This window comes from Sorghum bicolor, chromosome 8, assembly GCF_000003195.3.
Source record: "Sorghum bicolor cultivar BTx623 chromosome 8, Sorghum_bicolor_NCBIv3, whole genome shotgun sequence".
NCBI classification, from domain to species: Eukaryota; Viridiplantae; Streptophyta; class Magnoliopsida; order Poales; family Poaceae; genus Sorghum; species Sorghum bicolor.
This window is the reverse complement of record NC_012877.2, coordinates 7,138,966-7,162,334: the sequence shown is the minus strand read 5'-3', so window position 1 is coordinate 7,162,334 and position 23,369 is coordinate 7,138,966. Positions and strand designations below refer to the sequence as shown.

The 23,369-nt window shown below is 45.3% G+C and overlaps 2 protein-coding genes across 3 annotated transcripts; one reads left to right on the top strand and one right to left on the bottom strand.

The window, feature by feature from the left end:
- LOC8082785 (psbP domain-containing protein 4, chloroplastic) lies at window positions 2,394–4,134 on the top strand. The gene is made up of 5 exons (XM_002442911.2): window positions 2,394–2,859; window positions 3,102–3,205; window positions 3,308–3,416; window positions 3,538–3,765; window positions 3,863–4,134. The coding sequence occupies exons 1-5, from the start codon at window positions 2,550–2,552 to the stop codon at window positions 3,925–3,927; spliced, it is 816 nt and encodes a 271-aa protein (XP_002442956.1). The 5' UTR covers window positions 2,394–2,549; the 3' UTR covers window positions 3,928–4,134.
- Window positions 4,075–15,586, bottom strand: LOC8084738 (uncharacterized protein At1g04910). Of its 2 annotated transcripts, none has more exons than XM_021445995.1 (12): window positions 15,351–15,586; window positions 14,289–14,364; window positions 13,661–13,728; window positions 13,308–13,396; window positions 13,036–13,213; window positions 6,053–6,181; window positions 5,796–5,929; window positions 5,505–5,718; window positions 5,246–5,430; window positions 4,833–4,940; window positions 4,591–4,735; window positions 4,075–4,443 (listed from the first exon to the last, which is right to left on the bottom strand). In XM_021445995.1, exons 1-11 carry the CDS (start codon window positions 15,525–15,527, stop codon window positions 4,609–4,611), a joined length of 1,485 nt encoding a protein of 494 aa, XP_021301670.1. In that variant the 5' UTR covers window positions 15,528–15,586; the 3' UTR covers window positions 4,075–4,443; window positions 4,591–4,608. The 2 variants fall into 2 exon arrangements, with proteins under 2 accessions (XP_021301670.1, XP_002441951.1); XM_002441906.2 differs by having other exon boundaries at window positions 4,833–4,928.

The window sequence follows — 23,369 nt, the reverse complement described above, 5'->3', positions numbered from 1 at the left end:
AGTCAGCAAGAGAAGACAGTGCATACTGGATGATATGGTGAAGAGAATAATCATCCAGCAAATGATCCAGTGAACATTAGAGAGTTGGCATAGTCCAATACCTTGAAGACCAGTGCCACTATATGATACAGTACAATACAAGAGCACCTTGTTGGATCATCCAGTTTGTAGGGATCATGTGCCCAGGATCACCTACCTTTGGCGATTGAGGTGGCTCCACAATCCTAGGACTAACATTTGTGCTAAAGATGTGTTAAATAGGTTATAATAGGTCATAGGGACAAAAGATTAAACCGAATCATATGATGGAGTCCAACAAGTTAGCCAGAGAAAACAATGTCCACTGGATGATATGGTGAAGAGAAGAATCACCAAGCAGATCATATGGTGAACATCATAGAGTTGGCATAGTTGAAGACCACGAAGACCAGTACCACTGGATGATACGGTACCCTCGGCGGATCATCTAGTTGTAAGGATCATGTGCTCATGATTGTATCTTAGTTTAATTTTGGTGGTTGAGATGACAACACAAGTCTAGGATTGACATGTGTGCTAAAGATGTGTTAAATAGGTTCTAAGAGCAACTCCAACCATTATGCAAATGGACTTGGCATTTACCAAAATGCATAAAACTCCAAAAAAAACCCCTCCAATCGTTATGCATTTGGACTTTGCATTTTACATAGCTATGCATTTGGACGGGGAAACTTGGCATATATGCCAAAGGAGTCCGGCTATGCAAATAGAGATCACGGGATTCTCGGTTCCACCTCGCGGGCTTTTTTCTTCCCTTCGCGCGGTTTCCCTTCGCGCCGCCACCACTTCGCGCGATAGGAGAAGCATCGCGCGTCCTCCTTCGCCAGCTTCGCGCGCGCGTTTGGACGAAGCAGCGCACAATAGGACGACGCAACGCGCGATAGGACGAATCTACGACGCCTTCCTCATCAACGCCGGCCAGGTACGCCTTCTTCATCAATGCGATCGGTACTGCGAACGGGAACGACGAACTGCGCAGCTCACGACGGCGGGTTGTTTGGCGCGGGATCGATTGGCCGCGCAGAAACGAGTGCCGCGAAACAAAATTTCCGGGAAAAAAAGATGATGGACTTCGCATTTTGCATAACGGTTGGAGATCACCCGATTTTAGCCTTGCCATTTTCATTTGGGGGTTTGCAATTTGCCTAAAATGCATAACTTCAAATGCATAATGGTTGGAGATGCTCTAATGAGTTCTAGGGATGGATATGTAATGTATGGTCGGATAGAACCATAATGGCTACAGTAGCCATGCATGTAGTGAAGAATCGCGTAATCTATGGCTAAACAAAACCATAACGGTTGTGATGTCCATACAACTGATGTTTTTGAATGTTCCATCATTCGTGCTAAGTATTAGATGATATGATATCTTTACTCTTCTGCTGTAAAATATTAGTGATATTTATGCTTCGTATCTTAGCCATATCTATTGATCATAAATTGTTTTCCCCTCAAATTATTATAGGACACTTGAATGGCACATGATGTTCTAGTTACTGTGTAAATACACGGAGAAACCGAAGATAAAACGGAGAGTCATGCACGTTCCACAATTCATCTTAGGAGCTATCTTCTTCTCCACCAAATAAACAAAAAAAATAAAACCATTTTCCTAGTAAAAAATGTATCTGATTTTTTTTTAAAAAAATAATAAGTGAAGTCAAGAGGAGAAGCTCAACAATCAGGTCACACGTGTCTGAACTCTGAAAATCATCCTGTCCACCCATGTCGTGTGGTCCAAAACTTCCTAGCGCATGTTTGGCATGATTTTATTTGGCTTTGACTCCTTCATACATTGTGTGCAAGTGTTCCAAACAGTTAAACAGAAAATATTAGATTTACTGGCTCCTACTCCCTCCATTCTAAAATACAAGACAAATTATAAGGTATTCTGCATGTGTGCTTGTCTTTTAAACCTCATTCATACATGCCTTTTTATACTATACATTATTAGAAAATTAAGCAAGTTACTAAACAAACTGACTAATTAGTGAGTTCTAAGGTAGCCTTTTTATCTGACTCCTTATTGAGTTTTAAAATTATTTATATCTTGTATTTTAGGACCGAGCAAGTAGTTTGTTTCAAAAAAAAAATTATAGCTCCATGTTATTACAATATAAACGCACAGAAAAAAAAACAAGCTAGAACCAGCCAAAAAACTCTACAAAACGGAGCCATAGTCTCACGCATGTTCCACAATGCACCACAAGAGCCTTCTTCTCCTCCAAATGAACAAAAAAACATTTTCTAGTGAAAATTGTATCTGTTTTTTCTTTAAAAAAAAAAATAGGTGAGACGTGTCTGAACTCTGAAAGTCATCCTGTCCACCCATGTCTTGTGGTCCAAAAGTGTCTATCGAGCAGGGATCCCAGGCTCCCAGCAAATGAACGCAAGAGAAATCGCTCTAGGCGACACCAGAATCGCCACCAGCCCACACCAAGAACTACCAGATAGGCAAACGGAACGGAAGAATCACAGAGAGCTCACAAACACATCTTGCGTCAGAGATGAGCAGCAGCACAACACTGCTGTTCTCCCCGAGCTCCTCCTCCCTGTTCCTCACCAAACCGTCTCCCGTCGCCAAGGGGAGGGCGGCGGCGGCGGCGGCTGTGAGGTGCAGCAGTGAGCCCTCCGTGTCAGTGGGACATGAAGAGGAGAGGGAGGGTGTAACAATGGTGGGGAGGAGGCGAGCATTGGCTTCTGCAGCTGCTGCTGTCTGTAGCGCTCCAGTGCTTGGGTTTGCAGGCCTTGGTCTGGCAGCCACTCAGGGCCTGCTGGCAGGGAGGATCCCTGGCTTGTCTGAACCTGATGAAAATGGTAAACTCTTCTTCTTTCTCTTTTTGTAACTGACTGAATTTGGTTCATTTGTTTTGGATTTATTATAGGAGTAGTCAGAGTTAATAGAGATAAACAAATGCTTTGAAATCCATGCAGTAGTACTTGATTGCATAGTCTGGATGAGTAGTTTTGTGCTTCTCATGTGGAAAATTAAAAAGTACAGTGGATGTTCAGACAGAAATCTTGTTGAATTGTTTTCATGATGCTGATTGTTCAGACAGGTTGGAGAACATACCGGAGGCCAGACGACAAGTCCGGTGGCCACGGAGTTGGCTGGAGCCCCATCATCCCCTACAGCTTCAAAGTTCCAGACGGCTGGGATGAGGTGACTGAGACCTGAAGCTGCTGACAGAACTTCGGTTCACAAAACACAGTCCATTCCTTCTGATGTAAAACTATTCTTGCTTTACCATGGGCTCCAACTCAGGTCCCGGTGTCAATTGCTGATCTTGGCGGCACGGAGATCGACCTGCGCTTCGCAAACCCAAAGGAGGGCCGGTGTTTCGTCATCGTTGCCCCGGTTCGCCGGTTCGCAGGTGGGGAACTGAAACCTGAACCTCAAGAAATGTGAGGTCTTCAATTTCATAGGGCAGATATGGTAACTATATGGCTGCACTCTAACAATATATGATGTTCACTGCCCATTGTGTCCCCCAGATGATCTGGATGATGCGACCATCGAGAAGATCGGCAACCCAGAGAAGGTGATTAGCGCCTTCGGTCCAGAGGTCATCGGAGAGAATGTGGAAGGGAAGGTCCTGTCCTCGGCAACTGCAGAGTATTCAGGAAGAACATACTACCAGTTTGAGCTGGAGCCACCCCATGTGTTCATTACCGCCACAGCAGCTGGGAACAGGCTCTACCTGTTCAGTGTAACTGCAAACGGTAAAACCATTGTTCTTAATAATCACAGAAATGTAAGACCTCTCATTGCAACTTTACTTTTTATCCTGAATAATAGCTGGGAATCAATCTTTTGCAGGTCTGCAATGGAAGAGGCATTACAAGGATCTGAAACAAATAGCAGAATCATTTCGAGTCGTGTAGGGTTTCAATTGCTACTACTTTTTTACAGCGCCTGGCTCTTGTTAATATGATTAGAGGACATGAGGGATTGTATTATGGAGAGAGGATAAGTGAACATCACTTTTGATGATCACTCTAAAATTAGAAAGCTGCAGAAGCTCCACTGTATGTGTAAACTTGCTCATTAAAGGCTAAATGCTTGTTGCTATAAATTTTTTCCTGATATTATTGCCTCGAAGGGTACAGATGCTTGCCAATACATATATCTAGTAACTTTCGTGACTAAAGCATACATGTCAAATCTCCCTACTTTGTGGAAACAAAACAATTCATGTACAGTTGCTTGGTTGCAGTGGGCAGCCCTCCATCTGGATCAACAAAGGTAAACTGGATTGGATGTTGATCACAAGAAGACATCCTTCACTAAATTGCATCATTGAGTAACAGTTTAGCTTAATGTGTCAACAGAGCTCCAATGGCCAAATTTGAAGCACTAGCGCACTTCCAATGAAGAGTGAACCGTGTCATCATACAAAGCTGCAATTATGAAAAGACGTCAGTTCATCTGAGAAGGGTCTTTGAGGTGCTATAGTTTGGACAATAAACTTTAATCAACAGCATTTTATCTCAATTCTTGAAGCCAACAAAGAGTATCATATTGTGTAATGAACAATAGAATCATACCTATACATCAGCAGCACATCAGTGCCTCCCAGTCAAACAGATGCACTCAGGAAATGGGTTTTCATAAAAAGATTCCTCAGTCCTAAGCCGTGCTCTGCCCTTGCTTCCTGGCAAGGAGCCATATCTCTTCCTTGGAGCCCCTTGTCTGCAAACAGAGAAATGCATTCTTAATACAATCTTTGAATCAAAGAAAAGTACTGTACATAAGACTATCCATAACTATAAACAAATAATAAAATCACCTGTATTTATGCATCTCAGTAACAAGTGAAGACAGCTTAGGACCTTCCATGAGATCCCCTTTTTCCAGTAAATCAAAGAGTTCCACCAATCCTTTCCTGCAGATTAAACTAAAATTAATTTAGAAAGGGAACTAAACAAACACTTAGTTACATGGCAAAGATTGATAGACCAGAATATCAAAAGTAAATAAAAAATAAGTAAAAGATACAGTACAAATAAAGGACTTATAACTCCATCCACACATGCAAATGTGCACAGAAAATAAACATCTAAAAAGGTTTTGGGATCTAAAATACGTTCAAGATCAGTGTGCACTTATCAGAGACTTGTTTTGGGATCTAAAGTTAGAAATCAGAGAAGTAGCAAGATCAGATAAAACAAAGCAGGCTTTCAGGAGAAGTCCCATGTTTACCTATCAGGAGTGATAGTTTTACGATGCCCTAGAAATCGACGATGGCCTTCTACAGCTTTTGCCATATTCCCAGAGTGTGATGGAACAAACACATCACTTTCAACTGCAATTATGTAATCAAGGGCAGCAACTTGAGAGGCGTGATTATTGAATTTCTCAAGCTCTTCTTTTGTTGCTAGCATCTCCTGCAAAACTGAAATTTTAGTAGCATAGCAAGGATGTGGTAGATACAATCAACAAAAAACAAGTGTGTAAATACCTTGCTAACCAAATTTGGGAAGTACGATCTCAATTTTGATATATACTTTTCACCACCATAAATTTCACCTGCTGCAAGGTATATCCATGTGGATTCAGGATAGCCCATAGCACGCAGAAAAATGCCCACCTCATTTGGAGTCAGTGGACAGTTTCCTTCATATCTCTGTTCAGTTGAGTTTATATCCTTCAGTTTCCAGTGGCTTGTTCTCTCTCTATTGAAAGAGAAAGCAAATAAATACAACCAGCATGTAGAAATGGAATTGTATGGATGTGCTTTGGTTGTTCATACCTCATAATTCTCAACTCATTTGCTTCTGAATCACTCAGACTGTAAGTGCATCCCGTAAATGCTAGCATATCCTTTTCATATCGTAGATGAAGAGCAATATATTTTCCACGAGATCTTAGACGCTCTACTAGCTTCTGTTTCGTAAGTGTTACGTTGGCTCAGAACCTAATTTAGAGACTGCTATAAATCTCCAACTGCAATTAAAGACTGTAAATTCTGAGTTAAAGATATGTACAGTTTATCAAGAGAATTCATGCCTTTCCTAGGTCTTCAATTAGATCTGAAAATCGCAGTGCTTGGTAAAGACAGCGGCATCTCAATCTCTGGATATCAATTGGAAGACCGTTGTTAGCAAGACGCGAGTCTGATTTTGGGATGTGAACTACCTGCAAGGCAGTGTGAGACTGTGAGGTGAGATCATATAATAATTTCAGACATCAGATCCAGGCAAAAAAAGTACTTTCACATTAAGACAAATAATGACTGGAGAATAGTTTGCAGAAGTAAAAATATGAACCATCATTGTAGATGGTCCGGTCGCTGGAACCAGCAGATTGGAGCAACTGACTCACTGGACAGCAGACCAGATGTTCAGATTAGGCTACTATGTACTCCCGCCAGTCCCAATTAAGTGATGTTTCGGGTTTCTCTTAAGTCACTTGCTTTAAGCTTTTGACTACATAATACTTTTTGCATATTGAGTTTCACTGTTCAGAAGTGCGACAAGTAGATGTCCATGACTCTTGAAAGATAGTTTCATAAAAGTAGTCAAAGGTTACAACAGTAGACTTCAGACATCAGGACATCACTTATTTGTCACCAGAGGGAGTAACTAGTCATCTTTCAACCATTAACTATTCATAGGAATGGCTTACTTGTTGCAAGGTAGATCACGGGACATAGCACATAGCAGAAGGGGAGGCAGCACCATGGGAGCAAATGACAGATGAAGAATGAGGGAGGAAGGTTAGCAAAACAACGAAGGCAGGCGACGCAATGGCAGAGGCTACAGTTCCTAGAACAAACTTGCTTCTTGGACCAATTGAGTCGATGGTTTTCTTGGAGGGAAGAAACACAGCAGGGTATCCAAATACTACAGAGTACAGACCATTACCCCTGGCGCCGTGCCGTGTGTACCTCATCGTGCTACATCTTCCATGTGCCTAGGTCATCACCTATTTGGCAGGTCATCCCCTAATGACTCAATTTGACTTTATGGCCTAATAACAATGCTCAAAACCAGTTTATATCAAATCTATCGCAAAATGCCGTATTGAGGAAAGCTACTTCAGGCAATTACGCTTGAACCATAAAAAATCCTAATAAGCACATCCATGAGAAAGTATAATGCGATACTGCATACAGGCAACTGATAGGACTAGGAGCCCTACCGGAGTTGCTGCGTAGGTTGTAGGGGTGGAAGATTGGAGGGCGAGGCCTGAGACCTCGGCAACGGCGCGTGGGCGCCGTTCTGCTGGCTGGAGCAGTTAGGGCAAAGGCGGCTAGGGTTTCTCCCGGCTCCCTGAGGAAGCCGGAAACAATAATATGTTTCTGCTTAATCCCCTCTGAATAGTTCTTACAATATATATATAGGTCTCTGGAATATAATATGAAAATTAATCTAATTTATCTCTAATAAATATAATAAATATGGGCCTTGACCCCAGCAGCCGCCAGCACCCCTTAGCCACCATTGGGCCTGCGGCGCTGGTATTGGATGCCGGTCATAACATCTCTCCCCGCCTGCGCAAACAGCTCGTCCTCGAGCTGGAAGTCGGGGTAGAAGGTCTTGAACTCGTCGACCAGCTCCCATGTCGCATCCTCTTCAGGAAAGCCTCGCCACTGAATAAGCACCTGCCACGAGCCGCGGCGTTGTTGGGCACGGAGCGCCTTGGCTGGAGCTGGAGCCAACCGGCCGTCCAAAGTCGGCCCAAGAGCTCCTGGGGCAGATGGGGGGTCTCCACGGTGGCGCTTGAGCAAGCCCACATGAAAGACATCGTGAAGACGCGCGCCCTCCGGAAGTTGAAGACGGTAGGCGACGTTGCCCACGCGCTCCAAGATGCAGAATGGCCCAGCATACCGGGGGCCGAGCTTCCCTTTGGCGCCGGGCACCAGAGACTGGGTTGTGCGGTTGAGCAGCCGCAACCAAACCCAGTCCCCCACCTGGAACTCGACGTCGCGGTGGCCTGCATCGTAGTATTTCTTGGACAGCTGCTGCGCCTGGAGCAGACGCTGGCGTACCTCCGCCAGGACCTCGTCCCGGGAGCGAAGAAGAGCATCCGCGGCCTCTGTACGAGCCGTGCCCGGTGTATAGGGCAGGAGAGGCGGCGGGGAGCGGCCGTAGACAACCTCGAATGGCGTGGCGCGAAGGGCGGTGTGGAAGGACGTGTTGTAGCAATACTCCGCCCATGAGAGCCAATCCACCCATGCCCGGGGACGATCACCTGTTACACAACGTAAGTACATGGCAATCACCTTGTTGACCACCTCCGACTGGCCGTCCGTCTGCGGGTGAAAGGCGGTACTCATGCGTAACTTGACGCCGGCCATCTGGAAGAGATCACGCCACACCCGACCTGTAAACACGGGATCCCGGTCGCTGACAATGGAGAGGGGAAACCCGTGAAGGCGGACGATGCCGTCGAAGAAGGCGCGAGCGACGGTCGTGGCGGTGTAGGGATGACTCAGCGCGATGAAGTGGGCGTATTTGGAGAAGCGATCCACCACCGTCAGGATGACAGACTTGCCCGCAACCTTGGGCAGGCCCTCGATGAAGTCCATTGATATATACGCCCATACCTGGGTGGGTACATCAAGGGGCTGCAAGAGTCCAGCCGGCTGCACCGTCTCCGTCTTGTTGCGCTGGCATGTGGTACAAGAACGTACCAAGTCCTGGACCAGCACACGGTCCCGTGGGATGAAGAAGTGAGCGCGGAGGCGATGGAGCGTCTTCTGGATGCCCTCGTGGCCAGCCGTATGCGCCAAAAGGAGCACCTGCTGTCGTAGATCTCCATAGTCTGGTACCCAGACACGGGAACCATGGAGGAGCAGGCCGTCAACGACATGCCAGGGGTCGCCCAGCTCGCCGGCCCGCAACTGGTCCAGTAGCGCGCAGCTATCTGGTGCTGTCGTCGTGGCACGTCGGATTTCGTCCAGGAGGGCGAACGACGGGCCGGACACGGCGAACACCGCCCCGACACTCGCAGGTGGTCGAGCAGCCACCTCATCCTCAGCATCGCGGCGGGATAGAGCATCCGCCACAGTATTGTAGCGCCCCGGTCGGTACTCCACCGAGAAGTCGAAGCCGAACAATTTGCTGATCCACTGATGTTGGGGCACTGTAGACAAACGCTGGTCTAGCAAAAACTTCAAGCTGTAATGATCCGTGCGAACCAGGAAGTGACGCCCCCACAGATATGGGCGCCAGTGACGGACCGCCTGTACCAACCCAATGAGCTCGCGTTCATACGCGGCCAACTTGAGGTGGCGAGCCGCAAAGGGCCGGCTGAAGTAGGCGAGGGGTCCAGCGCCCTGGTGCAGCACCGCGCCGAACCCCGCCCCCGACGCGTCGCAGTCCACCATGAAGGGTTCGTCGAAGTTGGGCATCTGGAGAACTGGGCCCGTGGTCAAGGCGCGCTTGAGCGCCTCAAATGCCGTCGTTGCGTCGTCGTCCCACGCAAACGCGTCTCGCCGCAAGAGACGCGTCAGGGGAGCCGCGATGATGCCGAAGTCCCGGATAAACTTCCGGTAGTATCCGGCAAGGCCGAGGAAACCACGCAGACCGCGCGCCGAACGCGGTGGTGGCCACGCCGCCACCGCGGCCACCTTGTCGGCGTCCATGGCCACTCCTCCTTCTGCGATCACATGGCCCAGATAGGCCACCGAAGATGCTCCAAAGGAGCACTTAGAGCGCTTGAGGTGGAGGTGGTGCGCCCGTAGTGCGCTGAGGACGATGCCGACGTGCTGCAAATGCTCGGACCACGAGGAGCTGTAAATTAAGATGTCATCAAAAAATACCAGCACGAACCGCCGCAAGTAGGGTCGCAGGACGTCGTTCATCAAAGCCTGGAAGGTTGCCGGGGCGTTGGATAGCCCGAACGGCATCACCAGGAACTCGAAATGGCCGTGATGCGTCCTGAACGCCGTCTTGGCGATGTCCTCTGGGTGCATGCGCACCTGGTGGTAGCCGGAACGTAGGTCGAGCTTGGTGAAGAAGCGCGCCCCGTGGAGCTCATCCAAGAGCTCGTCAACGACGGGGATCGGGAATTTGTCCTTGGAGGTCTTGGCATTGAGGGCGCGGTAGTCGATGCAAAAGCGCCACGAGGAATCGGCCTTCCGCACCAAGAGGACGGGCGCGGAGAAGGGAGATGTGCTCGGTCTGATGATCCCTTGCGCAAGCATAGCGGCGCATTGACGTTCCAGCTCATCCTTCTGCAGCTGCGGGTACCGATATGGGCGCACCGCGACGGGGGCTGTACCGGGCAGCAGATGGATGCGGTGATCGTAGGGGCGAGCTGGCGGCAGCCCCTTGGGCTCGTCGAAGATGTGGGCGTGCTGCTCCAGAAGACGGTCCAGGAGGGGTAGCTGCGGGTCTGCTCTGACCGCGGCCACCCCCTGCTGCGGAGCAGCGGCCTGAGGACCTGGCACGCCTTGCCAGGTGACGCGGCGTCCCGCGCGCGTGAACTCCATGGTGAGGGCGTCGCAGTCCCACAGCACCGGCCCTAGCGCGCGAATGAAGTCGAAGCCTAGGATGACGTCGAAGGCTCCCAAGTCGATGCCCACCCCTGTGACAGTGAAGTCCTCCTTGCCGATGCGGATGGGCACGTTCTGTGCGACACCTTCGCACGTCATGTGGTCCCCGTTGGCCACCTGAACCCGCAGGTGCTCGCCACCCGCAGGGGCCAACCCGAGGCGACGCATCGCGGCTCCCTTGATGAACGTGTGCGTGGAGCCGGAGTCGAGTAGGGCGAGGAAGCGCTCGCCCTTGATGGTAACGGGAAGGAGCATGGCGTTGGGCGGGCGAATTCCTGCAACAGCATGGAGAGACACGACGAGTGCGTTAGCATGGCTGTCGGCAGGCTCCTCCGGGTAAGCTGCGGCGTCGAAGTCTGCCGCAGCCGCTTCCTGTTCCTCCTCCTCGACATAGTCGGCGGACTCCAAGTAGAACAGCCGAGGGCACACGTGTCCCCGGACATAAGGTTCATCACAGTTGAAACACAGCCCCTGGCGGCGGCGTTCCGCTTGTTCGGCCGGAGACAGGCGGCGGAACTGGCGAGCCGGTGGCGCCCCCTGGGCTCCTGCGTTTGTAGCAGCTCCCGGCGCTGGAGCCCCAGCTGGTGGAAGCGGGGCGCGCAGAGGCAGGCCAGCGCGTGGTGGAGGTCGCGCGGCGCGCGGTGGTGGCGCAGTCTGCATGGCCGCTGCCCGGCGCTCGAACGCCCGCGCCAAGTAGATGGCCGTCTGGACGTCGGGCGGTTCGCGCATCTCCACGTCGACCCGGATGTACTCAGGGAGGCCACCAACAAAGAGGTCTGCCTTTAGCTTGGTGGAGAGGCCTTGGGCGTGGCAGGACACCGCCTGGAACCGGTCGGCGAACTCCTGGACGGTAGAGTGCCACGGCAGGCGCCCCAACTCCGCCGCTCTGGTGCCGCGAATAGGAGGACCGAAGCGCTGACGGCACAGGTCGACGAAGCGCTCCCACGACGGCATGCCCTCGTCCTGCTCGAGGGCGTAGTACCACGTCTGAGCCAGCCCGCGGAGGTGATAGGACGCCATCCATGTTCTGTCAGAGGCCGGCCAGCGTTGTCCCCTGAAAAACTGCTCGCAGTGATTGAGCCAATTCAGGGGATCCTCAGAACCATCATATGTCTCGAAGTCCAGGCGGTGAGTCTTGTGAGGCAGCCGATCGAGGCTGCTCCCGCGTCCCAGCGGGTAGTGCTCGTAGTGGGCTCCCTGGTCGGTACCCAGGGACAAACCAGGACGTGCGGGCGCCGCTGTCGCAGCAGCTGTCGAGCCGGCGCTGGTGGCGTGGAACAGCAGTCCATCCACGCCGCCGTACAGGGTGCCCGATGCATAGGGTCCCCCATGGTCGACGGGACTGCCCGTCGAGGGCGCCGGTGGGATGGCTGTCCGCAGCGGGGACGAGGAGTAGACCGGCGCGGCTCCGGGATAGGGCGCCGCCGACGAACCATACGCCCACGTCGGGATTGGCGAAGGAGACGGCGGAAACTGCAGCAGGTGGAGCGGTACTTGAGTCCCCACCGGCTGGGCAGAGGTTGCCGCCGATGGCATGGGATCGGAGGGCATCCCGTACGGGTAGGTGATGAGCGGAACCGACGATGACGGCAACGTAGGTGGCGGGTTGGGCGACTGGTGTGCTGGCGCCCCCTGCTGGACGCTGAGGAACGCCTTCATCATGTCCTGCAGCTCCTTGACGCTGTGGCTGAGGTGGACAATGGAGGCCGTGACCTCCTCCGGCGTGAGGACCGGCCGCGGACGGACAGAGCCCGACAGCGGCTGGGACGAGGAAGGCAGCAGCGCACCCGAGGTTGCTGGAGGCGCACTGGAAGTTGGGGAAATCAGCGATTCCGTCGCGCCGGCGGCGGCAGCGGGCGGCTGCTCTATGATCGACAAGGTCTCTGATACCAGGTTGATAGGACTAGGAGCCCTACCGGAGTTGCTGCGTAGGTTGTAGGGGTGGAAGATTGGAGGGCGAGGCCTGAGACCTCGGCAACGGCGCGTGGGCGCCGTTCTGCTGGCTGGAGCAGTTAGGGCAAAGGCAGCTAGGGTTTCTCCCGGCTCCATGAGGAAGCCGGAAACAATAATATGTTTCTGCTTAATCCCCTCTGAATAGTTCTTACAATATATATATAGGTCTCTGGAATATAATATGAAAATTAATCTAATTTATCTCTAATAAATATAATAAATATGGGCCTTGACCCCAGCAGCCGCCAGCACCCCTTAGCCACCATTGGGCCTGCGGCGCTGGTATTGGATGCCGGTCATAACAGCAACATCCAGGCAATGTTATTTCTCTCCCTATAGCATAAGGCAATTATTGCAACAAGAACTACTACCGTGACATTCTAAACTCATTTTGCACGAACTATTACCACCATAACCATATCATATCATATCATATCATATCATATCATATCATATCAGTTCAACATATTAATTAAATTATAAGCAGCAAAAAGAGAACCTCCTCAGTTTGGTGTTTGAAATGTAACTGAACTACCTTCTGATTCTTCCAGAGCTCTTTCACTTCCTCATAATAACTTGCACCAGACCATGAGGTGAAGTGTTTCCGGGCTCTTGGAGCAGATTGCAAACCTTCAGGCAAGTCACTCACAATGTGGACATCTCCTTCCAAAGCTTTAATAAAATGAGGCTCATCAAATATGTCTTTAAATGTACTGTAGACAGTGGTGCGAGTTGTTAAACAAAAAATTAAGGAGCAATCAGACAGAATATATGCCAATAGCTAAACTATAACCTAATGCTCAGAACCTGGTATCTTGCCAGAAGGATCGCTTATCTAACTGAGGGATAACAAGTGTTGCATTCACCAAACGGGCAACTGCGACCATATCACAAATCTGCAGAGGGAAGATTAGGCTAAGACTAAATATAGGAAACCATAATTTTCTAAAGTTACATACAGAAATTATTAATAACAATTATTAATAACAATAACTGAGTCAAACATAACAGCGATTAATCAGAAGACACCAGCAAAAAACCGGGAAGCTATTTTTTTAGCAAGAACAACTATATAATTATAGATGCAAAAGCATGCTCACATAAGATAGACAAATATAAAGTATAAAGCTTAGAGTTAAGTCTTGGTGCAATGGACTTACTCCAGTGCGCATTTGGTTGAGTCCTCCATTACTTCTAACAGTCATGTAGCTGTCTGACTTGCCTTGAACTGATAATACAAAAGCAATTGTTAAAGCCATCAACAGATATGATAATGACAGAAACATTCGCACAATACCAGTATACCACATACACATATGCATCATTTTTGCATGAGTGCTGTTATCAGATTGCATATATACAAAGAAGGATACATACATTTGACTGTGTAAAGAACAATTACAAGAATGAGTTCCAATTTAGTCATTGTCGTCTCCTATGTTCCTAGGCCAGATAACGTACATATAATTTTTTAATAAAATAAGAAAGTGTCAAATCAAACCGTATTGCTTAATTTACTAGCTTGTACAATCAAAGCCGCTAAAACCAAACAAGATATTATACTCATCTCAGAAAATGAGGTAAAGATGAAATCAGGAGCCTGAATCATATGCATGAAGTTGGTGTCAACAAGAAGAGCTGGATTATCCACTAAATTGTACCCTAAAATCAACTGCGGCTAAGAGCTAACATTTGATATCATGGACACCTCAAGCATTTCATATTAATAAAACAACCATGATGACTTTGATTTATTATAAGAAAAATGATGCAAAGAAAATGAATTACCCTTATATCCAGAGGTTGGTGTAACACAAGCATGATAACCATAGCCATTAGAAGCCCACAGTTGATCGCTTGACACCTGAACATCAAGCATTGCTTCAATTCAACGACAATTGGATTTTTAAGAGTGGTAGCATCAACTACCCTTCATGAATACATCTGTTAGTATCAGTTTTGTTTCAGTGGAATGGAAAGCATGCAAATTGACTTTACATATCTAATACCCAAAGATATACTATTGCACATGTTAGTGCATACAAAACAGTGAAACACTAGTAGCATAAGAAACTTCACTAAAGAAAAAAAATTATATGTCCAATTTCCAACTTGGTCATTCAAAAATAAGGGTGTCAAAACTCAAAAGCAAGCATCAAAGTTTGCAATCATGCCCTCCTGAAGTTTCTCAAGCTAACATTTTTATATGCTCTCCCTAGATACGACATTTCACTTTCCCCTAGCAACACCATCCAGAGTTGGCCTATCCTTAGGGCCTGTTTGGTTCCCCTTGCTAAATTTTAGCTAGCTAAAATTATTTTAGCTACTCTTGGGTGACTAATGGAACTAAACTATTTTAGCTCCTTTTAGTCAATGTGTTTGGAACTTCAGCTACTAAAGTGACTAAAGTTTAGCTAGCTAAAATTTAGTAGGGGGAACCAAACAGGGCCTTAGTCTCAACTCTCAAGTTGGCATGAATGTTTAAGATCGGTCTACCCTTGTCTCCAACCACTAGTGTTATATACTGGCATTAATTTCAGGAAAGATTTCCTCTCTACAGCTAAATCTTTTGTTTGGAGGACACTAACAATCTGTCCTGCAGTCGGTACTAGTTTCACAAAGATCAATAGATATGTTGCGTTGCATACACATCCATCCTGTACAACAACCAGGGAAATGAGATTAACTCGACTAGCAACGTGAGCACAAACAAGGCAAACACTCGGGCATTCAGCAACCGCATTGCACCAAGAACCGACGCCTACCGTACCAACTCGTGCAGTGAAACCTGAACAAGCAACAGGCTACCATATATAACCAAAATGGAGAAAGGGGGATCGCGAAACGGGCCTGGCGGGGCGGGTCCGTGCGGGATACGTCGACCCGCACGACCTGGTGCAGGGAGGAGAGGAGGAGGAGCGCGGCGAAGGCGAGGAGCAGGCAGGCGCAGCGCGAGATCGGCGAGCGCAGGAGCCGCCGGTGCGGGCGGGGGTGGAGGAGCGGCGGCGCCCCCCGGGGTTTCGCCATGGCCACGAGCGAGCGAGCGAGCGAGAGGGGATGCAACTACTGAATTGCAAGACGAGATCGGCCCGGCCCAGTGGTAAACTGTTGGTTTTGTGACATCTCTTCATGGGCCGACGACCTGAGCTTCTTTCACAGTAGATTTTGCAGATCCTAATCCTTACCCTGGTAATAAAATATATTTTAGTGATTCTCAAAATATATATATATATATATATGATTCTCAAATATATATATATATATATTAGTGATATATAAAACAATAAAAATTCAAGATTCAAAAAAAGAACAGTAAAAATTCAAAGTGGACTGAATTATTTTCTTTTCGAATCACTGAATATTTCTATGACCTAGAAAAACAAATTGTATTCTTCTTAATACCATCACCGGTTGACAAATGCTGCCGCTACAATTAAAATATTTGAGAGCATGATTCCTTCCCATGTGGCGTGTGTGCACAATGTGTCAAAGACTCATTTTTATATAAGAATAGATCCACATGATATTCCTCATCATCCCCATCGTGTCAGGCAACAGTCACATGATACATACATATCCAAATTAACCATATATTGAAACTAAATAATTCTTCTGTTATGAAATGATAATCATATTTTATATAAGAAGAAGTCAAAATTATAAACTTCGGTTTGATCAATTATACACAAGGTTAAGATGTAACAACTTGTGTGTCAATAGTATTTTAAAGTGCCTATGATAGGGTAAATAACATATATAATACTATTATTATTGTGTAGGCACCTGCTTGTGTAGCATTTTGATTGGCATTTTTAAATTCCTATATTTACCCTAAAGTATCCATAAGTGTTTGCACTGTCGTGGTTGGCTTGCTCAACTCCTTTATTGTAATCTCCAGAACGATCATAGAACGAAGCTACTTGATTCCATAAAGCTAAATGCAGTGTTTTGTGAAATTCAAATACTAAGCACAAATCTGAAGTCTAGAGGCAACGAACTTCATTGTGGGTAGCATCATAAATATTCTATATCAGATCTTTCTTGATTTACAGTAGTTTTCATCTGTATAAAGCTTGTCTGTTTTCCATTGTCTAGCCGGGGCCCTATTTGTGGAAACCATATGAGAAGATCTATGATGAGGTGCTGTAAGCTATGTAAAAATAGACCCTTTTTCTCTTATTATTTTTTGAGCTGGCCTCTTCAGTTTTTTAGAGATCCTAGAACATTCTAAAGAATCGGACGAACTGATGCTTCTTTGTTTGGCTTATACTAGTACCAGGGTTCCTGGGTTGGAATCTATGGAGGAAACTATGCTTAATTAGTGGATAGTGGCAAAGGTAGATTACCGTCGTCAGATAAAACTAGTATCTGATAGTTACCTATATATTGCCACACTAGCCATTGAGAACAGTTTGTAGTGATATCTATCATCTTCACTGCCAGTTTAAAATGATTATATTCTCAACCATTAACTGAATTCTGGATCGACTTGCCACCAAGCAGTAGTGGCGGAGCAAGAAAATATACATAAAGGGCCAGTCAAAAAGCTTCGATATATATGAACTGAGCTAGCTCATCGGTTTAAGAAATATACTAGGAGTGGCCTTGAACTCGATCCTTAATTTGCAGTTGACTGCTGAACCTAGGCCTTGTTTAGTTGGTGAAAAAATTATGATTTAACTACTGTAATACTTTTGTTTGTATTTGATAATTATTGTCCAATCATAGACTAACTAGGCTCAAAAGATCTGTCTCGCAAATTACAGGTAAATTGTATAATTAGTTATTTTCTATCTATATTTAATGTTTCATGCATGCGTCATGTGATGGTGAATTTTGAAAAAAATTGGGATTTTGGGGTGAACTAAACAAGGCCTAGTTTGTTCATTCAGTTGTCCTACTAGGCCTTGTTTAGTTCGTGAAAATTTTTAGCTTTGGCTAGCACTTTCGTTTGTATTTCACAATTATTGTCTAATCATGAAAAACTAGGCTCAAAAGATTTATCTCGTAAATTACAAACAAATTGTGTAATTAGTTTTTGTTTTAGTTTATATTTAATGCTCCATGCATACGTCCAAAGATTCGATTTGACAAAAAATTTTGAAAAAATTTGGAAACTAAACTAGGTCCTAGTTATAATAGGTAAGTATTATAGTACAGCGAGGGACCAGAGGTTATAGGGGGTGATTGGTTGCATTACATGCCACGAGCTAGGATGGCCGGACAGTGCAGGCCCAAATTAGCCAGGTTGGTCTCGTATAGGTCATTGTGTTTGGTTGTTCTTGCTACCGCTCCTGTATGGGAAGAAGTCTTGTTTGGATGCATGTAGCATTGAAGTACCAGGAGCATGACATATGGGTCCTTGAATCGTGCATGCATCGTCAAGTCATCCCGGCTCGCAAGGGAAGCTCAAATTTTGCGTACGAGGGGAGCTAGGATGAAGGGACTTAAAGTGAATGGGCGGGTGCAGACAAATGATGCAGGCGGGTGAACCAAACAGCCTTAGGTGCACGAAAAGGAGCAGAATGGCCCTTTGGATGGCCTTGTGCTTGCAACCAATCACCCTCATAGATTATGGCCATTGGTGAAAAAAATTTGAATTTACCTACTGTAGTATTTTAGTTTGTATTTGATTATTATTATCTAATCGTGGACTAATAGGTTCAAAAGATTTGTTTCGTAAACTACAGACAAATTATATAATTAGTTATTTTTTATTTATATTTAATGCTCCATGCACGTGTCCAAAGATTTGAGGTGATGAGAAAATTTGAAAAGTTTTTGGAACTAAACAAATCCTAGCTCGATCTCACGATCAGTCTAGTTAGTGGAATCGCCGGCTCGATTAGCATAATCCATGCATCCATCATCATCAGTTCATCACTAACGAAACTCGTCATCTTTTTGCTACGCAATGCTGTACTTACAGTACATAATACCTACTCCCTCTCTAAAAAAATGATATTTTTTTATTTTTAGATATCATATTTGCCGTTCGTTTTATTCAGTTTTTTTTTAAATTATAAAATAAATAAATTATTAGTAAAATATCTTTAATAATAAAATAATTTTAATTAAATATAATAATATTGATCAAAGAAGGTGTCTGAAATTCTAAACTATACTCTTTTTTAGACTGAGAGGATAGTTTTCTGCCTCAACGACGGAATCTGCACTCGTCAGGTCAGGTTCAGTGAGAGCACACGGGGATCGCGCGATGAGGTCATCTCCTGCGCCACGGCTGATGCTTTCTCACGTGCCCACCTGCATTTTCCACGCCTCCGACCCACGAGGCCACGAGCCCAGCTTCCTTTCCACCTTTCCCAAAAGAGTCGGTTAGTAGGGTGTTTGAATCCAGCGCTGGCTAACGGACACCACCACTCATTAAGGCCTCGTTCGTTTAGGCATAATTCCTCAGGGTCAAAGTTAGTACAAATTACTATAACATTCTTGTTATAATTGTTCCTAGTGTCTAATCCTTGATAACCAAACAGGCCCTAAAGTTTGTTTTATCTTTTTATTAATAGTTTTGATGGCAGATTTCACACGTTTGGCTTCTACCCACAGCCGCACAATGCCACAACCGTGGCACGTCTAAGAGCATCTCTAGCAGTTTCACAATACTTCATCCCCAATACGATGGTATTGATGATCATCAATACTACTTTTTTCAAATTATTAGGGAAGATGTTCTAGAAGATCACCAAAAATCTCCCCTAGAATAATAGGACCCACATGTCAAATTATTTTTTATCTTTCCTTTCTCCTTCACGTCGTCTTCTTTCTACTGTGAGTCCGCACCACCGATGCGCCCACCATCCCCATCCTGGCTTCGGCCACCACCACACCACCGAGGCACCCAGCCCCCTGCCCTCCTCCATTTCCAGCCAGCCCAAGCCATCGATGGCGCCCCACACCATGGCGACGACCATGACAGCTCCTTTCCTCCAACTCTCTTCCCCCGGCCATGGGGCCTAGCCCTCTACACGTCGGAGATGGGCATGGGGCAGCAATGTGCGGGAGCAATCCGGGCACTGAGGCACCCTAGCCCCCAGCCCTCCCCCACCTCCTCCGACGGGAGCTCAAGCGGATCCACCTCCACTGGCGTGAGCTCAGCCACCTCCGCCCCCACTGATGCAAGATCGAGCGGATCCACCTCCATGGTGGTTGGGTTTGGATTGGATGGCGGTTGGGCTTGGCACTGATGGCGATGAGCGATCCGGACAGCGATGGCGTCTCCGATGAGCAGCGCATGCGGAAAAGTGGCAGTTGGGGTGGGGCCAAGTATTGGCGGAGATCCAACTCGCCCTTTATTTTAGGAAAGAAGGGGAGTTTTTTGGTGATCATAAAAAGAAGCATATCGGGGAGCTGCTGGAGCAGTGAAATTGATCCATCTCTCCCAATATGACAGGTTTATGGGGATGAGGGATGGAAAATGGGAGTTGCTGGAGATGCTCTAACGGACAATCGACCACGTTGGTGAGTTATGGTGCCGAAAATGAACTAGCAGCTGTGACACCTGCCGAACCTTCGCTGATGTGTGGCATGGGTGTTTGGCACTTACTCCCTCCATCCCAAATTGTAAGTCGTTTGACTTTTTTTACCCCAAATTTGACCAGTCATCTTATTCAAAAAATTTGTGCAAATATAGTCAAATTTAAGTCATTATTGAAGAAGTTTTATTAATAAACCAATACACAACAAAATTTTTTTACAAAACTTTGAATAAGACGAGTGGTCAAACTTGATATTAAAAAAGTCAAACGACTTACAATTTTGAATGGATTGAGTAGCATGTTGTGCTTGCAACATGTGTTGTACATAATCCAAACACGTCTTTTATGTCTCTAGTTTTCAAGATTGCTACATCATATAATATAGATCTAAGCATTTGTGAACGGAGCCAGATCTAAAAAAAAAGCCCGGTTATTTCAGGCCGAAATAATTTGCCCGTGGCCGTTCCAATGAACGAGTCGGGTCAGGCTCGGAGCAAGCCGCCCGTGGAGTTTATAGTGTCAGGCTACCTAGTGGTTAACTATTCCACCTAATTTTGATTAGGGCCTTGTTTAGTTTACTCTGAAAACCAAAAAGTTTTCAAGATTCTCCGTCACATCGAATCTTGTGTCACATGCATGAAACATTAAATATAGACGAAAACAAAAACTAATTACACAGTTTAGCTGTAAATCACGAGACGAATCTTTTGATCCTAGTTAGTCCATGATTAGATAATATTTGTCACAAACAAACGAAAGTGCTACAGTACCAAAAACTTTTCACTTTTCGGAACTAAACAAGGCCTAGAAGTTTGAATTTGAGTAAAAGTTCAGAAACGAGAACGGGGCATACGTGCCACAAAGAGTAGGGCGGAACGTGGCCCAGCGTCCATGCATCAATTCAGCTGCACTTGATTTTATTTTATGGATTCTTGGAGAACCACGTGATAAGAAATTTGGCCAGAAACGACCACAGTGTAAGTTGGTCTATGCACAACATCAGTTCTAGGTTAGAGAACAACACAACTCCGTCCCTATTTGTGGCCTTGTTTAGTTTTCAAAAAATTTCAAGATTTCTCATTACATCAAATCTTTAGACGCATGTATAAAGCATTAAATATAGATAAAAAAATTGTGCAGTTTGTTTGTAATTTACGAGAAATTTTTTTAAGCCTAGTTAGTCCACAATTAAACAATAATTGTCAAATACAAACGAAAATGCTATAGTAGTCAAAACCAAAAAAAAATTAAACTAAACAAGACCTTAAAGAATTTAACTTAACTAGGAGTATAGCAAATTCACTTTTGCTACACCTTCCAAATATGTCATGCATGCATGGAAATGTTGTTGTGTGACCATCGCTCATTTCCGATTCACCCGTTTGAACAATTTCATAATAGAGAAAAGAGGATTATATAAATCCCTTGCTCAGGAAAAAAAAAAGAGATCGGAATCTTCTTTTCAGAACGATTCTCACGGAATATCCTTTGGTGGTTTTTGGCCGCATACAGAAACCTGAAAGTTAGGGTTATGACAAGGTGGTTAAAAGACATTTAACATGTTTCCATCACAGACAAGGACCTCAGTGCTACAGTTTGTCGTCCACGTAAAATAAAATCGACCCCATTTCGTCGAACTTTCGTCAAGTCGCTTAGCTCATCGTCTCCCATACCTTTGGTGTACTTTTTTTTTTGACGAATGATAAAACATTTGCAAGAAACTTTAGCAGCCAGGAATACTTTTTGACACACAAAACCAGATCAAGTTTTTTCTCTCTCTGTCCTGCAATGAATTTCCCCAGGATTGTGGTCGAGTTCATGCTAGCATACAAAGCCGTCTATCCCATCCCATCATGTGGGGCTTATAAGACCAAAAAAAAAATATGACAAATTGTGGTCACTGCTGGTCCCGGCAGCAATTTGTCCAAGCTAATAAGATAACAAGATCCCAAGATCTATATATATAAAATATATATGAATAATCGATCTTGGGGTTGCTATCAATTGTCAGTATTCGCATTCAGATACGCATCTCTATCTGATGAGATTTTCGATAGACGATGCAGAAAGCATTATTGAAAAGATAGATTAACATATAGCTGCTTTCACAAAATATGAAATATGTCGTCATGGCATTATTTTCACAATATAAATTATCCCAAAATCTTTGCTACAGATAATATAGTCTTTGGTTTTAAAAACAGATCCGATGCATGGCTTACAATTGTTCTCTTGGAGATCCAACACATATATAACATAATGTACCATGTGAGATATTCATTTGGAGTTCACATATTTCTTCAAGCGAATTGATTTATCTTTTCCGTAACCATTCGAATCAATTTAATTTGTGTGTGGTTGGATTCTGGATGAATATGAATCGTCCATCTCCTTTGATCCTGGCCATCTGATGCAATTATTTGTTAAAGAAAAGACTTTCCATCAACCTACTGCAGACAGTAGGCAAATACTCCCTGCGTTCCAAATTATGAGTTGCTATATCGATTTTACTATGTATTTAAACATAATTTGAAACATAGAGATCGAGAGGAGTAACTAGGAAGCGAAAAGGAAAAAAAAGTGACACTCCGCAAATGATGGAAGCGATTATAACCTTCCATGAAAAGAGAAACAGCAAAGGTGAAATTAAGTAGTATAAGAACTTAGTCAGTAAAGGTTATAACCTTCACCTACTGTCTAGGAAATTATTTTTAAAAATTTGATCAAATATATAAAATAAGTATCAATATTACTTATGATGCATAATAAGTATTTTTTTTGAATTCTACAGTACAAAAGTAGACACTCACAACGCACACACTTACCCCTAAGAATATATGTATACAAATCCTATACCTATGAGTATCTTCGAAGGACTAAATCGACAGATTTCGAAATTCATAAAAACATCACGGAACGTCGGCTACCATTTAAAATATAAAACCATTAATCTAAAAAGGTTAAAATTGAAAGATGACACGTGCATTTTTTTACGGAGGGAGTACAAATATATCATACTACAAAGTTACAGACGACACGTAGCTCCTAGTCCTAGGCCTTATTTAGTTCCCAAAAAAAATTGCAAAAAGTTTCAAATTCCCCGTCACATCGAATCTTACAGTATATGCATGGAGCATTAAATATAGATAAAAATAATAATTAATTGCATAGTTTATCTGTAATTTGCGAGAAATCTTTTGAGCCTAGTTAGTCCATGATTGAACAATATTTGTCAAATACAAACGAAAGTACTACTATTTCTATTTTGCAAAAAAAATTAAAAGTAAACAAGGCCCTAGCGAAGACTAAGGAAACGATCGGCAATGATAAGACACGGGCGCATGTTCCGTCTAGGTGCCACGCGCCTGGGTCT

Bases quoted from the DNA above. Each gene is read 5' to 3' on its own strand.
- LOC8082785 (XM_002442911.2), top strand. From the start codon at position 2,550: ATGAGCAGCAGCACAACACTGCTGTTCTCCCCGAGCTCCTCCTCCCTG. The intron at 3,206-3,307 runs GTGACTGAGACC...GCTCCAACTCAG, and splicing joins TTCCAGACGGCTGGGATGAG to GTCCCGGTGTCAATTGCTGA. The intron at 3,766-3,862 runs GTAAAACCATTG...AATCTTTTGCAG, and splicing joins GTTCAGTGTAACTGCAAACG to GTCTGCAATGGAAGAGGCAT.
- LOC8084738 (XM_021445995.1), bottom strand. From the start codon at position 15,527: ATGGCGAAACCCCGGGGGGCGCCGCCGCTCCTCCACCCCCGCCCGCAC. The intron at 14,365-15,350 runs GCCCGTTTCGCG...CTTGATGTTCAG, and splicing joins GCACGGACCCGCCCCGCCAG to GTGTCAAGCGATCAACTGTG. The intron at 4,736-4,832 runs GTGATTTTATTA...CTCTGTTTGCAG, and splicing joins ACTGAGATGCATAAATACAG to ACAAGGGGCTCCAAGGAAGA.